The sequence below is a fragment of the Triturus cristatus genome, chromosome 8 (assembly GCF_964204655.1).
Source record: "Triturus cristatus chromosome 8, aTriCri1.1, whole genome shotgun sequence".
In the NCBI taxonomy this organism is placed as follows: domain Eukaryota; kingdom Metazoa; phylum Chordata; class Amphibia; order Caudata; family Salamandridae; genus Triturus; species Triturus cristatus.
The window spans coordinates 874,683,806-874,700,214 of record NC_140591.1 but is presented as its reverse complement, the minus strand read 5'-3'; the positions used below and the strand labels follow the sequence as shown (position 1 = coordinate 874,700,214).

The following is a 16,409-nucleotide window of genomic DNA, read 5'->3' as shown; positions in this document are numbered from 1 at the left end:
AATGAACAGTGAGCTGTGTTCATCAATCATCGTCCAGGAGAAGGAAAGAGCTCACTAACAAATATCAAAAGAGTGGAGAGGATGTGGTGCAGTGGTCAGAACTGCTGACTCGAGAGCTCAGGATCCCAGTTTGAGCCTTGGCAGCGCCGCCCAACATCCTGTGATTCTATGCAAATCACTTAATCTCCCTGGGTGATAAATTGTTATATAAATATGCTGCAAGAGTAAAAGGAAATCTTTATGAAAATATAGTTCCACCAAAGTGGATGTTAACAGTATTTCGGCTGCGGGAAACTGATAAGAGAAGCAGATGAGGAACAAGCATTAGTAAATGTAGGAAAATATGCTACAGACAATAGAAATGGAAGAAAGGTAAGTTGCACGCACATAAACCAATGAGAAGCCAGGAAAGAGAGTAGGCGGTATGTAAGTCCCTTGTAAGTTTATATTAAAAACAATGAATTTCTCATGCAGTGTCTGTGCAGGCGAGACCTAAAAACGCATATTTTTCACGCTTCCTCTTCTATCACACTGCCAAGCACTGTCTTTCACAACACAATAACCACACCTCAGTAGTCATTGCACACGACCTAGAAATAATTACCATGTGGACTCAAAGCAAAGCCGACACATTTCGAACCCTATGTGTTGTAGCGTGCTATCCATGTTTTAGCGGCCCACTCGGGATTTGTAAGCATCATACAAATGCTCCAATATAATGCAGCGGTCTGTACTGCTTTGATTGAACACTGTCTTTTTAGCTCTTATGTTTCTCAATCGGTTTACAGACACCGGTTTCTTTTATATGTGAACTGTATGTAGTTATGCTGACCAGAAATTTGCAGTATCGCTCATGTTTTTCATAAGCAGAGTAATTTCAAAACAATCGCAGTATTGCAGAAGGAAGATAACAGTTGCTAAAGAAATACATATCAGAAACAAAGAATTTCCTATGTTCTCAATAGAGAATATCTAACTCACACAGTTAAGAAATAAATGTTGAAGAAATGATATTCCTACCTGATATTCTGGGCCTCCCCGTCACATTATATGGGTAGAAAGGCCGTCTTCTCATGTGAGTGGGTCTAGCTGGTGTTAAGGTTGCACGTGGGGTTCCTGGGTTTGAAGATCCTAAACATTTTACAAGGATGATATATTTAATGCCTTCGTAAGAAACTGTGCCAACGAAAGAAGTCTAGTAAAACTCAGTCTGCTTTACAAAATTCTACACCACAGAACATTTTTCCATCTGTACGAAACAATGTGTTGTTCAATGGACCAATTTACATCTGCATACTTAGTTAACAGTAACTTAAATTGGATATGCTGCTGTGTGACAGAACATTGTTCACTGGGGTATAAGAAGAAAACCCATAAACATATTTACGAACGAGTGTCATCCAACTAAAGTTTTTCTTTCCTATGGATCTCCATGTCGTAGACACTTTACCATAAGGCAAACATACGTCTGCATTTGGTTACACTTAGGGATCTACTCAGACACTGTGTTTACACTTGTAGATCCTGTTGTAGGAGGCTCCACCCCAAGAGTTGAGAGGGTTAATACGTGCACACCTAGGTGTAAATCTACACTCGGAAATGGTGAATAGCATAAAACTGTAAAGTTAAACATAGGTTTAGTGGTAAATATACACCGGAGTAAATATACATGTCATTAGCTTCTTGAATAGGCCCCTTACGAAGCATGCACAGTTAGATTTACAGCTAGTACGCTGAAATTCTCACGTACATTTTATTTTACAGTGGTTGATCTTGTGTATTATGCAGTAGTAAAGTCAATCCAGCTACAATGCTTCTGAAACTAGATGCTTCTGAAATTTCACTTTACCCCTAGAATCAACTGCATATGTCTGATTTTCTTATGGAATTGTGTTACTTGACAATAAAGCCAACAGCCATTTACTGTAATCATGTGATGCTAAGAAACTCTGTCATTTTGGAAAGCACCCTTGAGCTCACTGTAGGTCTTGTGCAAGAACTTTTATGTCTATAGCTCTCATTACATCTGTGCACTGTCCCCACATAATTGGGAGTTCTTATTTGGCACATCCATGTCCATTCTTATTTTAATCCCCATGTCTCCACTTGACACACATCAATGAGTTATCCATTTACTTTACTAGTGGTTTCCTAGTACACTATGCAGTGTAAACAGATGTTGCTCTCTTTGGTAGTCTGGGGCCTGGATACTTTGTGGGAGAGTCTTAACACAAGCATCTACAGTAGCCTTGCTCCATTATGCTTATTGTAATATGTCTACATCATCCGCTTATCTGTCACTTGGCACATGGCTGGTTCTCTTCCTGCCCCAAAATTGAGGACTTGTTCCCCCTCGTTTATCAGTAACAAAGAGTAAAATGTATCCTCCTCTGCACAGAGATCTTCACCTTAAGCAAGAACATTCTCGGAATCCTGAAAGCATTTTGGTGCCTCAGCGCACATTAATACATGTATAACATGACTTTACCTCAAATTTACATTAGCAGCACACGGCATCATATACAAAAAAAAAGGAAAAAACATGTAACGGAAAATATAAGTAATATGTCAAAGCCATATCTGAATCTTTACACTTCAAAAAATTAGGTTCTTGCTTCTATTTGCATTCAGATCTCCCTATCAGCCCTAGCTAACCATGGGGCTTATTTACAAGCCACTTTTGCGTCATTTTTAACATGGGAAAAGTGACGCGCGGGTGGCGCAAGGGGCTTGTAAATAAGCCGCCATGTTTGCAGTTAATATCACCCTACACCAAGTACCTCGCACAAAAATTGCTTGCTTAATACTAAAGTTAGTCTGGACCTCCATGCTATGCATGGCACTCAGTGAGAGACACTATAGTGAGTACTAGATCTTTAATCTAGTTATTCACTGCTATGCACGTATGTAAGTTTTACTTACTGTGTAAATAATGAAAATAACTTGATAGATGGAAAAGCAGTAAAAGAAAACATGCGCTTAACATAATATATGTAAAAAAACAGTTGGTGGACAAAATATAGAACAATGTCATACATTCACCCCAGTACAGAGATCTGGGCCGAAATCCATTGTTTTTTTGCTCATCATGCCATTCCAGTTTGAACCCAGCCATATGCAAATCAGTCTTGTCCCTGTGCCTCGTGGAAACAATCCATCCCGAACTGCCAAGACAGGTCCTCCCTGGACTGGAAACAAGCATCCTAGGACCGGTTTCTGGGTTTCACCCCTCTTCAGCCAGGATAGCTTGATTCCAGTGGCATGGAGAGCACGGGAACCTCGTCTGGTCATACCCGTCCCACTCGGGGTGACAAATACAAAAAGAACAGTTGATGGACATAATGCAGAACAATGTCATACATTCACCCCAGTACAGAGATCTAGGCCTAACTCCCTTGTTTTTTTGCTCACCATGCCATTCCAGTTTGAACCCAGCCATATGCAAATCAGTCTTGACCCTGTACCTCATGGGAACAGTCCAGACCAAGCTGCCAAGCCAAGTCCTCCCTGGACTGAAAACAAGCATCCTAGGACCGGTTTCGGGGTTTCACCCCTTTTCAGCCAGGATAGCTTGATTCCAGTGGCATGTGTGTCTTTTGCTTTCTTAACCGCTTCAGTGCCCATGACGAGATGGTCTCGTCATGGAGCGCGGTTGCGCTGTGCCCATGACGAGACTATCTCGTCATGAACCCCGCCCGCTAATGCAACGCCCGGCACAGGGCGGGGAAAGGGCGTGGCACTGAAGAGGTTAACATATGTGCCTGAGGGTAAAATGATAACAAACGAATGCACGATAATTCAGAAGTGGGTGCACAATAGCCAATCGTATGCACAGGTACAACAATCATTGGTAAAGCTGTTGTATTCGTGGATGTTCGAGGTAAAAAATGGGTAAGTCGGTGTTGCATACTACAAAGGAATTGAGAAAGCATTTAACATTACTCAAGTTGCTTTTACAACTACCACATAGAATGGGTGTCATTTACATAGTCAGTGATTATCTCACACATTTGACGTAGATCCGGTCCTTGTGGCTGCGCCTGGACACCTATGATGTGAACATACATGATGCAGAGATGATAGAAGAATCTAGAGAACACAGCCTGTTACAACCAACATCTGAGTTCTGACAGGTCCACCAGCAAAGCACCATTATATATGCGTATTCAGATGTATTTCCAAACTTCAATAAAGTGATCGTCGAAAAAAGGCTTCCGAGCCATCGATTCTACCTATTTCCATGGATAATATAACACATCAAGACTATTGTCCCTCAACCCTTCTTTAAATCTTGATGCTTTTTGAAAAAATAATGTTGTTTGGCATTCAGTATAGTATTTCACAGTAGTGAATACATTTTCGGTTTTTGTTACGTGTTCAAGGAACCCACTTTTTAAATATAGTACCTCGCTATGCATGATTGGATTAATGCACCGAATTTAAGGAAGGCCAGAAGGTATTCATCAAGTGGTTGGTTAATCGTGATTTTTTTTTTTTTCACAAACGTGCATGTTGTTCCTGCCAGTTGTGTATAACAGTAATCTCAGTATAAATTACTTCGCCTCAAAGACCTATAGTCATTTAGCATGCTACAGCATGAGAAAATGGCGCCAAGACAACAAACCTGTCTCCTTAAAATTGTTTCCAAGCTACTGTTTGCCAGAAGAGAAGAGAGCACAGTATTTGTAAAGCGCACAGCTACCTCCGAAGTGGTGTCCCGGCGCTGGGGGTCCTCGGGAAGATTAAGCGAGCTATTGCCCAGAGTCACAGTGTGCTGGGCTAACCTGCCGCCGGCGCCGGGGATCGAACCGGGAACCTTGTAGTCCGGCTGATCATATGTTATCAAGAATGACTAGTGATATTTTAGTTTAGCCTAGAGGGGCTGCTAACATGCATTTCTTTAAATCGGATTATTGGTGGAAAAATAAGCTGTCATGCATAATTCCAAACAGATGCCTGAAAATGACTTTGTATGAAATAATACTGACATGAGAAATGGGCGATTTGTGAGAGAAGAACATGAAAGCAAAGGGAAATATCTGTAGCTACGTTGGAAAAACTTTCCGCTCTGACTACTAAGGACCCGATTCACAGAGGGAAACTGAGATGAAAGTCGAACATTACCACTTTTGGTATTCACAGAGGGCATTTACGTGCAGTAAAGTTAGACTTTTGTCTCAGTTTTGGGCTCAGTTACACTTAAGACAAAAACTTAAGTTTAACTGAGACAAAAGTCTAACTTTACTACTCGTAAATGCCCTTTGTGCACACAGAAAGTCGAAAGTTAGACTTTCGTCTCATTTTACCTTTGTGAATTGGGCACTGTTTAACAATTTTATGCGTTAAAAGAAATTTTTGGATACACATCAGCCCATACTATGAGGCTGTCCCTAAGTTCTCCATTGCTGATTTAAACTGAGGGGCATATTTATTGAAGAGTTGCGACGCCCTTGCGCCACGCAATGGGGTGCAAGAGTGACGTTACTCTTAAGTTAGATCTGCGTGGCCCTGTGTGGTTCGATAAATTAACGCAACGCATTGCAAATTACTGCGTGGCGTTACTCCATGGGAGGAGCGTGGGTGTTCCCACGCATCCATCCATAGGTTTTTGCGCATTCCCACATTTACCATTACTGGTAGAACTGGGAGCGCGTCAAAATGCTAAGCCTCCCAGAGGAGGAGTAAAGAAGAGAAATATCTTTATATATCCTCGTTTCTTCCTCTTTCAATGTGTGCTGCATTCTGCAGTGTGCTTCATTCTGCAGCACACATAGAAGGAGGAAAAGGCCTCAGGGGGTGGTTATTGTGCAGAAAGGTGTCCCTTCATGCACAAAAACATTCCTGCTTACAACGCAGGCACCCTTGCATCATGGTGCAAGGGTGCCTGTGTTGCCACTAGGCAGGAAATTGTGCGCTAGCGCTAGCAACAGACAGGAACATGCTGTATAATGTTAGATACAGCACATTCCTGCCCTTTCTCAATCATGCAGCGCAGCAAAGTGACTTGGTGCACTACGTGATTTTTTAAAATAAATATGCCCCATATACTGTAAATATATCACACCAGTAGCTCAGGCTACTCAAGCGATGTGAAGTAAAGATATGCGCTCCAAAGTACCCGCATGCCAAACGTTACTAGGGTATCAACTTCTACCCTTAGCTCAACTTCTCTCTCCTTTGAACCATGCTGTTATATACACACCATTAACATCGTGGCACTCCTTAGTGGCCGAAAGGTGGCCTGTTGGAAAATACAAAATCCCCCAAAAATAAATGCATAATTACATAAATAAATAGATAGACAGACTGACAATGCAACAATTCTTCCACCTACATGCCAGTGTTGTGGTACTTGTGGTATTAAAAAACAATGTATTTGGGATTCTTAAAGAAACATTTAAAATGTTCTCAGAATAATCATCATGAGAGGTTGAGAGAGCAGAGAAGTGTAATTATTTAATTGATTACTTCATAGCACTCCCAAAGTTAGAAATGTTTAACTCAATTAATGGGAGGAAAGTCCTGTGCATGGCTTGGAAATGCAATACCTGTCAATTATTCTGGCTAACTGTTTTCCCTTCCCAGTCAACAATCATGTGTGTCCTCAACAAGTAAACCATCCTTTTGTTTTTCTGTTTGTTGGGGGTGACACCTAAATTGTGCCCAATCTCAATGAGATTTGCTGATTGCTCATTGACCCAAGATTTAAGGTGATAGGTTTTAGTAGCAATAGATGGCACAAGATGGCACAGTTGGCGCAAGACTTGTCATCTGTGTCACTGGGGAGAGATTGGCTATTGGCATTTCAGATCCACAAACCCTGGTCTCTTGCTTTTGCCATGTATGGACCTCAGTATGTGCGGTTTACCGATACTGTTTAAATGGTGGAGTACATTTGAGCCCAGGTGCATGCTGCACAAGTTTGTTGCCTTCCTGTTGCAGATAATCTAAGTCTATGGTGGACATGCTATCCTACACATACTGCCTCCTAAGCCTACCGCCCTGAAAGCAGGTGCAGTTGGCGGATGAGTAGAAATCTACCAACATGTTCACTTTGTCACATTACGTTTCATCCTGCTCTAGTGTAACCCACTTATCTCCCACTTCTGAAGTTGCTATTAGTCTCCAAGGTAATGAGAAGATTGGTCCATACTCATCTGACCAGTGATTCTTCAGAACCCAGGAAAAATTGGGCAATAAAACGATGAAGCACTTCTCCAGGATTGTACTACTTTGTAATGGAAGATCTGTATAGCCCTTCTTGCCCATTGTAAGTCCTCAAAGCAGTTCTGGGCCATCAAATAAAAAAACAACTTAGTTTGTTCTGAATGGTTAGAAGAATCCGTTAATACCTGGAGGCACCCAGTCCGACCTAGAGGCTGGAACAACAGAGGGACACGACGGCGAGTTCAGCAGCGAGAGGGCTGGACAACCAGAGTCAAACACGGGGAAAAGAGGCGGCTGGAGGTCACGAACAAAAGAGGCAAAGGGCAAAACAACCCGTTGGAGCATCATTTTATATTTGTCTTCCCCTTCGTTCCGAGGCCCGCCATCTTCTTCGCACGGAGCGGGGAGTGCGGCAGTGCCGGTCCTGAGGTGCCACCTGGATCCCGGATGAGGGAGACCTGCTGGAGGGACTGTGATCCGACTGTCACCCCTTGTGTCATCGGGGTGCGGCCCTAGGCAGTTGAAGGTGCTGAGGCTGGAGCGCGGCCTTAGGAGGTGAGCGTGAGGCCCGCGTACGCGCCATTCGGATTAGTGGATGCGGTCCAAGCCTCTCTGTGGTCCTGGATAGAAGCTGATTTCCTGTTGTCTGACTTTTTCCTACTAAGGAAACAAGGGCAATCGCTTATCAAAAGATCTCAACGAATCTTAAAAATACATTTTATGACTTACTTTTTGTGCATTTTTACTTGCAGACCCTGGGCAGAGGAGCTGGGCTGTTGGGCGCTTGTGGTCTGCCCTGTCACTTCCCTCCCGCCGCCGCTGCTGCATTTGTTGATCGCAGCGGTCGCTGAGCGGAGGTTTCTGCCTACAGCTCCCAGAATTCCCGGCTGTGGTCCCCCCCGAAACGAACTCACTTCTGCGCCCGGAGGCGCTAAAAACGGACGAGCATCCTCCGCGTGGGTGGCGCCTGGGCTAAGCCCGGGCAAAGGGCGGGCCGTCTGGGGCCGTCTGGGGCTGACCGAGGCTGGGCTGGGCCACCCCCTCGATAAGTTATCTGTGGCTGTATGTCCAGTCAGCAACTAATTAGTCTGTTGCTCTTTTGTTAGGAAGTCTGTACTATAGGCTCATTCCACACTTACTGTATAGAGAGGCAAAGTTGATGTCTACCCGTTCGGGCAAGAGCTTGAGAGGGAGTGGTAGGGGAGGCCCTGGTTGTGTAACGGGTACCATGGACCAGTTTATTACCCGCGTTGTCACAGTTATCGAGAAGGAAATCGCCATGACAGAGCGGCGTCTTTCTCGGGGACATCTTGCTGACAAACGGTCATCGCTGGGCTCGTTGGCCTTAGTGCCGTCCCCAGTACGTCCACTTGATCCCTTGGTGGCTGCCTCACCCCCCTTAGATCACCCACGGGTAGCAGCTCTGAGGGCCAGTTTGGACAGGCTGGAGAATTTAACAGCTATAGTACCGCTTAACGATGATAATGCTGTACCAATCCCACTTCTTAGTGAGTCCCCAGTTCCCATGCTCCCTCTTGTTATTCCTTCCAGCAATGGGGTCTCCCTTCCTCAGCCAGTATTGGCTACGCTGGCAGTAAACAATTCAGCCCTTAGTAAAAGAAAAAGAACTGCTAGCCCTCGCAAAGGAAGCCATGCTAAATCCTCTAAGAAGCTTAGGAGGTCAGGTGCTAGGGGAGGTGGGACCCAGAGAGTGGGGCTGGGCGTTAGTTGCCCTCAGGGGGAGAAGGGGGAGGTATCCCAAGGTATCATAGTAGAGAACACCTGTGTCGACCTGACGGCTGGTTCTGTTGAGGCTCCATCCTACGAATCTCTCTCCATTTGCAACTTAGAGAAAATGATGAATTCATTATTGATTTTGGTTCTGGAGAGTGTTAAGGGGCTCTCAGAGCGGCTGGACAGGTTTGAACAGGTAACCCTGGACAATTTTTTCTCTATAAAATCCCTCATTAAATTACATTCAAGCACTAGGGAAGACGACCTAGGGGGGGAATTTGTACCCCGGGTAACACATGTATCCCTACAGGGTAACACCACTGTAGCTGCACCAGCACCCGGGGTGGTCGTGGAAAATGTTCTCGTTGCACATCCTGTCGCTTCTTCCGGGGCCGCCTGGAAGTCAGGGTTGGACAAAATAGATGGCATAGTGCGACCCAAAACACCTAAGGCTAGTACCATCCCGACCAAAAGGACTGCTCGGACAAAGGATGTTGGTAGTAGTTGTCCAGCTAACTTAAAGAGTTCTGGAAATAGTACTGGCCCTGAGACGATTAACACCAGCTCAGATAACATGATGACAATCCCCACCCCACAGCCAGAAATGGATTCGGACATAGGGCCGGTCCTTCCTGTTAATTTACCCCCTGACTGCCAGACTTATGTGACAGTTCTTACAGGGGTGCCAGTCCTTAAACCAGGCAAATATGAGACTTATGCCGAATTGAGGAACAAAACACTATTCTGGCTAAAGGAAAATAGACCTTTGCCTAGTGCAATGGGTGGACGGGTCATCCACGTAAGAAGGGTTAGTTGGTTAGGCACTAGGCCGAAAGATATAAGGGGGGACTGCATTAAAATTAATTTTGATGACCCTAGGGTTGCCAGCTATGTGTGTAGTCTTTCTACCAGAGAGGGCAGTCTAATTGGAGGTAGTGGAGGTATTGGTATGGATCACTGACATAATATCGACTACAAAAATATAGACTTACAAAAATATCGATGCCAAAATATAGAATACCAAAATATCGAATCCCTATCTCCAAACAGGAAAGTACAAAAATATAGAATCCAAAATATCGTTGTAAATAATATAGTTAGTCAAAATATCGAATTTTTTAAATGTTTTAAAAGTAATGTAAAATTAATGAAATAATACATATAATTAACTGACACATACTTAAAAATACTTAAATAACATTAAAATTAATAAATAATTAATGTAAGTAAACAAAAAATAATTAATACATATATATTAACGTAATATTAATTAAAAATATTCAATATTTTCTGCGTAGGATAGCGGGCGGGTAAAATTTACTATTACCACTCCAGTAAGGGCAATAGTAGGGAAAGCGTTGGATAGCGGGAGGGTAAAAATTACTATCCCCATTCCAGAGAATGCAACAGTAGGGAAAGCGTTGGATAGCGGGAGAGTAAAAATTACTATTCCCACTCCAGAGAGTGCAATAATAGGGAAATCATTGGATAGCGTAGGGGTAAAAATTACTATTCCCACTCCAGAGAGTGCAACAGTAGGGAAAGCGTTGGATAGCGGGAGTGTCAAATTTACAATTCCCACTCCAGTGATTGCAACAGTAGGGAAAGCGTTGGATAGCGGTAGGGTAAAAATTACTATTCCCACTCCAGAGAATGCAACAGTAGGGAAAGCGTTGGATAGCGGGAGGGTAAAAATTACTATTCCCACTCCAGAGAGTGCAATAATAGGGAAAGCATTGGATAGCGTAGGGGTAAAAATTACTATTCCCACTCCAGAGAGTGCAACAGTAGGGAAAGCGTTGGATGGCGGGAGTGTCAAATTTACTATTCCCACTCCAGTGAGTGCAACAGTAGGGAAAGTGTTGGATAGCGGTAGGGTAAAAATTACTATTCCCACTCCAGAGAATGCAACAGTAGGGAAAGCGTTGGATAGCGGGAGGGTAAAAATTACTATTCCCACTCCAGAGAGTGCAATGATAGGGAAAGCATTGGATAGTGTAGGGGTAAAAATTACTATTCCCACTCCAGAGAGTGCAAGAGTAGGGAAAGCGTTGGATAGCGGGAGGGTAAAATTTACGATTCCCACTCCAGTGAGTGCAACAGTAGAGAAAGCGTTGGATAGCGTAGGGGTAAAAATTACTATTCCCACTCCAGAGAGTGCAACAGTAGGGAAAGCATTGGATAGCGTAGGGGTAAAAATTACTATTCCCACTCCAGAGAATGCAACAGTAGGGAAAGCGTTGGATAGCGGGAGGGTAAAAATTACTATCCCCATTCCAGAGAATGCAACAGTAGGGAAAGCGTTGGATAGCGGGAGAGTAAAAATTACTATTCCCACTCCAGAGAGTGCAATAATAGGGAAATCATTGGATAGCGTAGGGGTAAAAATTACTATTCCCACTCCAGAGAGTGCAACAGTAGGGAAAGCGTTGGATAGCGGGAGTGTCAAATTTACAATTCCCACTCCAGTGATTGCAACAGTAGGGAAAGCGTTGGATAGCGGTAGGGTAAAAATTACTATTCCCACTCCAGAGAATGCAACAGTAGGGAAAGCGTTGGATAGCGGGAGGGTAAAAATTACTATTCCCACTCCAGAGAGTGCAATAATAGGGAAAGCATTGGATAGCGTAGGGGTAAAAATTACTATTCCCACTCCAGAGAGTGCAACAGTAGGGAAAGCGTTGGATGGCGGGAGTGTCAAATTTACTATTCCCACTCCAGTGAGTGCAACAGTAGGGAAAGTGTTGGATAGCGGTAGGGTAAAAATTACTATTCCCACTCCAGAGAATGCAACAGTAGGGAAAGCGTTGGATAGCGGGAGGGTAAAAATTACTATTCCCACTCCAGAGAGTGCAATGATAGGGAAAGCATTGGATAGTGTAGGGGTAAAAATTACTATTCCCACTCCAGAGAGTGCAAGAGTAGGGAAAGCGTTGGATAGCGGGAGGGTAAAATTTACGATTCCCACTCCAGTGAGTGCAACAGTAGAGAAAGCGTTGGATAGCGTAGGGGTAAAAATTACTATTCCCACTCCAGAGAGTGCAACAGTAGGGAAAGCATTGGATAGCGTAGGGGTAAAAATTACTATTCCCACTCCAGAGAATGCAACAGTAGGGAAAGCGTTGGATAGCGGGAGGGTAAAAATTACTATTCCCACTCCAGAGAGTGCAATAGTAAGGAAACTAATAAATTAATATTTTTTTAAAAATTCATTAATTATTAATACCAAAACAAGTATTACAATTAATTACCAATCACACAAGATTTAATAATTGATTATTTCTAAATACCAATACTTTTTTGTTTAATTAATTACCTATTAATAATTAATTAACAACCAATTGTTTTTCAATAACAAACATTAATAAATGCAAATAATACCAATTAATAATTAATTAATAATATATTGATTAACGATATACACAAATTATTTAAATAATTAATTTTTTACAATTATATTACTTTCCACCATATTCCCCTATAAACACACTACCCGCTACAAATATTAAATGAATACAATTAACATAATTATCAATTAAACAATTAATACAAATTAATTACCAATTAATACAAATTATTTACCAATTAATAATTAATCAACAACCAATTAATTTTCAATACCAATTAATAATTAACTAATAACTATTAAATTACTTCCCACCCTATTCCCCTATAAACCCACAACCCGCTACAGAAGTAAAACGCAAAATTAAATTAAAGATATATTAATTAACAATATACACAAATTAATTAAATAATTAATTATTTACAATTATATTACTTCCCACCATATTTCCCTATAAACACACTACCCGCAACAAATATTAAATGAATACAATTAACATAATTATCAATTAAACAATTAATAACAATTAAATACCAATTAATAAAAATTATTTACCAATTAATAATTAATCAACAACCAATTTATTTTCAATACCAATTAATAATTAACTAATAACAATTAAATTACTTCCCACCCTATTCCCCTATAAACCCACAACCCGCTACAGAAGTAAAACGCAAAATTAAATTAAAAATAATTAATAATTCCTATAAATTATTATTTAATGTACTATAATTAAATTACTTCCCACCCTACTCCCCTATAAACCCACAACCCGCTACGGAATTAAATTACACAAAAATAAAATAACATAAAATTCATTACTTTAAAAATATTCTAACATACATTCCAATATTAATACATACTTTTAACACATATACTAACACTTAAAACACTATAAAAAATTCGATATTTTTAACAACTATATTATAACTGTCGATATTACTTACTTCTATATTATTGTAATCGATATTTCTTACCTGATTTTCGATATTCTTCACCACTATATTTTGGCAATTCGATATTCTGTCCATTCTATATTAAAAACTCGATATTCTGTCCACTCGATATTTTTTTTTCGATATTATGTCTATTTACCATTGGTATGTATGACCTTAGCTACTTTAATCCCCGAAAAACCCCTGTTAGGCCAGCCAGATTCCCCGTTTGGGAGGGATGGGTTGATAGACAAGCCCTTCAAAACCGGTCACGATTTAGCTTGTTTTGTAATGATCCATGTCCACCGCCCAACTGGCCATGCTATGGCTACTGACACGCTGTCTGCCAACCCACAGCGAAGCTATCTGCAGTGCTTGGGGAGGATGATTGCAGTAGTCTAGCCACAAGAATGGAAGTACTGAGGCCACCTCCTTATCACCCTTCACCTTTTGTTGTTAATGTCGGCCTTTCAGGAAGGGAGTGTACTGAGCAACCTGAGTCCGCTACGCCCATCTTGGTGGTCCCTAGTGGGGAGGGCCTAGTTATAGGTGTGACATCTCACTCTGGCCCTAGGGATAGCTCCATTTCAAATGGGTCTTCACCGGGGCAGGCTGTAGATGGCAACAGGACTTTGAAGGTTGTCAGCTGGAACATAGCTGGTCTGGCACGTAACATCGACATACCCGAATGGTACTCATTGACTGAATCATTCGGGATATGTATCTTCCAGGAAACTTGGTGCTTGGAGCCCCGACATAAAGTGGGCTATACCAGTTATTTTGTACCAGCTATCCCATCGCCCGGAGGGAGAGGTCGCCCTTCCGGCGGCCTACTAATCTGGGTAAACATCTCTTTGGGTTACTCTATCCGGTGCATAGATACTAAGTCCCTCGACCTACAGAGACTAATAGTTAGAGGGCCACGTGGGGGGAGGGCGCTTGAGATTCTTAACATTTATGTTAGAGGTTCTAGGGGTGGTATGTCGACATTGTCCCTTATGGGCGTCGATGACGAGCTTAGGTCTTGTGGTGTCGATTCGTTCATCTTGCTTGCTGGGGACTTTAATTGTACTTTTGAACCCCTAGCAGCGGAAGATATACTGGGTATCCAGGAGGACGACACTAGGAGAGGCATCCCCCATCTTTCAGTACCACCGATTAAGGGTAAACAACCTTTACAACGAAACTTTTACAACGCAATGCCATTACATCGCGGTCTTTACAACGCAAGTCGTTACAACGACTTGCGCTAGATGGCGCTCTAGGACAAGGAATAGTATAGTTTACTATCCAACACCTTCCCTACTGTACGTAGACTGGAGTTGGAATAGTAAATTATACTACTCCTAAGTCCAGCGCCCTCCAACGCAAGTCGTTGTAACGACTTGCGTTGTAAAAACCGCGTTGTAATGTACCGCGATGTAAATTTATGCGTTGTAACGTCATACATCCCCGATTAAGAGATGGACCCAAAGTGTCATTGATCTTAATGCTCTCTCCTTGGAACACAGTGTAAGGGCTGTAAATGGCAGGACAAAGTCAGATTCTTGTGGGGCACATACATTCAACAGGGTTGGCCAATCCTCCAGAATTGATTATCTCCTGTTGAATTATAAACTTTGGGGCCACTTGATGGATATGGTGGTTCTTCCTTCCACTGATAGCGACCACAATCCCCTGTCCTTGTCTTTGTCCCCTTTGTGGACTGTAGGGTCTAATGAACTAACTCCACATGATTGGAGGTCAACACGTGAAGTATGTCCTTCAAATTGTGGGAAGCGGCTAAGATGGAGGAACATTGTTGGCAATGAGGATAAGATGCTGGAAGCAAGATCAATTATGGTAAATGTCCTGTCCAGCGTGGACCTTGCCACAACTAGTGCCCATGAGATTTCCACATTGTTTGTGCAAACCACTAAAGCTTTGGGCGACCTTTTTTTAGTTCGTAATGCAAGCACTAGGGCCAATAATAGATGTCGCCCAAAGGGCAATCCTGGCTGGTATTCGCCTGCTTGTCGTAACGCCAAAAGGGATCTAATTAATGCAGTTAAACTTAAGGACGGTGGTCTGATTTGCACTGCTAGGAAAAGTTATAGAGGTGCCATCTCTAGGGCAAAGCTAGAGTGGGATTAACCAGTTTTGGTGCGATCTGAAACTGGCAAGCTCCGCTAGGGATTCGAAGGGCTTTTGGGAATTGATTAGAGCCAGAGATAAACCTGTGGACTCGCTTATAACATGTAATATCCCTGAGGCCTCGTGGTTTGACCACTTCTCCCATTTATATAATATAGTAACGGACAATGGGGAAGTTCCCATTGATGCCCCTCTATTGGACCTCCGTGAGCCGAGCTTAGACTCTAGGTTTACGGCCAAGGAAGTGGTGGATGCAATTAAGTGTCTTGTCCCTAACAAAGCTGCGGGGCCAGATGGCCTACCAGGGGACCTGTTACGCATCAACCCGATAGAATGGGGGCAACTCATTGCCTCACTATTAAATGCTAGTTTTTTAGATGCAGCTTTCCCAGAATCCTGGAGGGGCGCTGAGGTCGTCCCGATCTTCAAGAAAGGGTGTCGGGACGACCCAGCAAACTATCGCCCCATAAGTTTATTAGACTCCACGCAGAAGGTGGCAGGAAAGGTGGTCCTGGGGAGGATTTTACAGTGGGTAGAGGAGAAGGGTATTCTGTCCGATTTCCAGGCAGGCTTTAGAACAGGTACTGGGACTATTGAGCAAACATTCCGGTTGTTGATGCTCTTCTGGAAAGTGTTTGTTCTGGGCAAAGGCAGTCTGTATCTGGCATTTATAGATCTGCGGACTGCCTTTGACCTGGTTCCTCGTAGCCATCTCTGGAGGGTGCTATCTGGGCTGGGTTTGCCCCCATATTTATTGTCCCTGTTAATTAAGATGCACGCTGAAAATTTTGCGCAGATTAGGTGGGGAAACCAGGATCAAAAGACATCACGAATACCTGTAAACAGAGGTGTCCATCAGGGATGCGTTCTTGCCCCCACTCTGTTTTCATTGTATGTTAACGGAGTGGTGGACCACCTTTTACAAATCCCTTCAGATGCCCCATCGTTGGCAGGCAGGAGGGTACCTACCCTCCTGTTTGCAGACGATACCTTACTGATTTCTAAGACCCCGGTAGGGCTACAGAAACTTTTAACCAGTTTTCAGTCCTTTTGTGATTTGAGGGGATTATAAATCAATACTGGTAAGACCA

General features: G+C 42.8%; 1 protein-coding gene across 1 annotated transcript in view; it reads right to left on the bottom strand.

The window, feature by feature from the left end:
• ABI3BP (ABI family member 3 binding protein) overlaps positions 1-16,409 on the bottom strand; it is a 1,978,933-nt gene that overhangs the window by 288,104 nt on the left and 1,674,420 nt on the right. Inside the window, exon 102 of the mRNA XM_085622401.1 lies at positions 1,021-1,131. Coding sequence (XP_085478527.1) covers positions 1,021-1,131 — 111 coding nt within the window. The remainder of the gene's footprint in view (positions 1-1,020; positions 1,132-16,409) is intronic.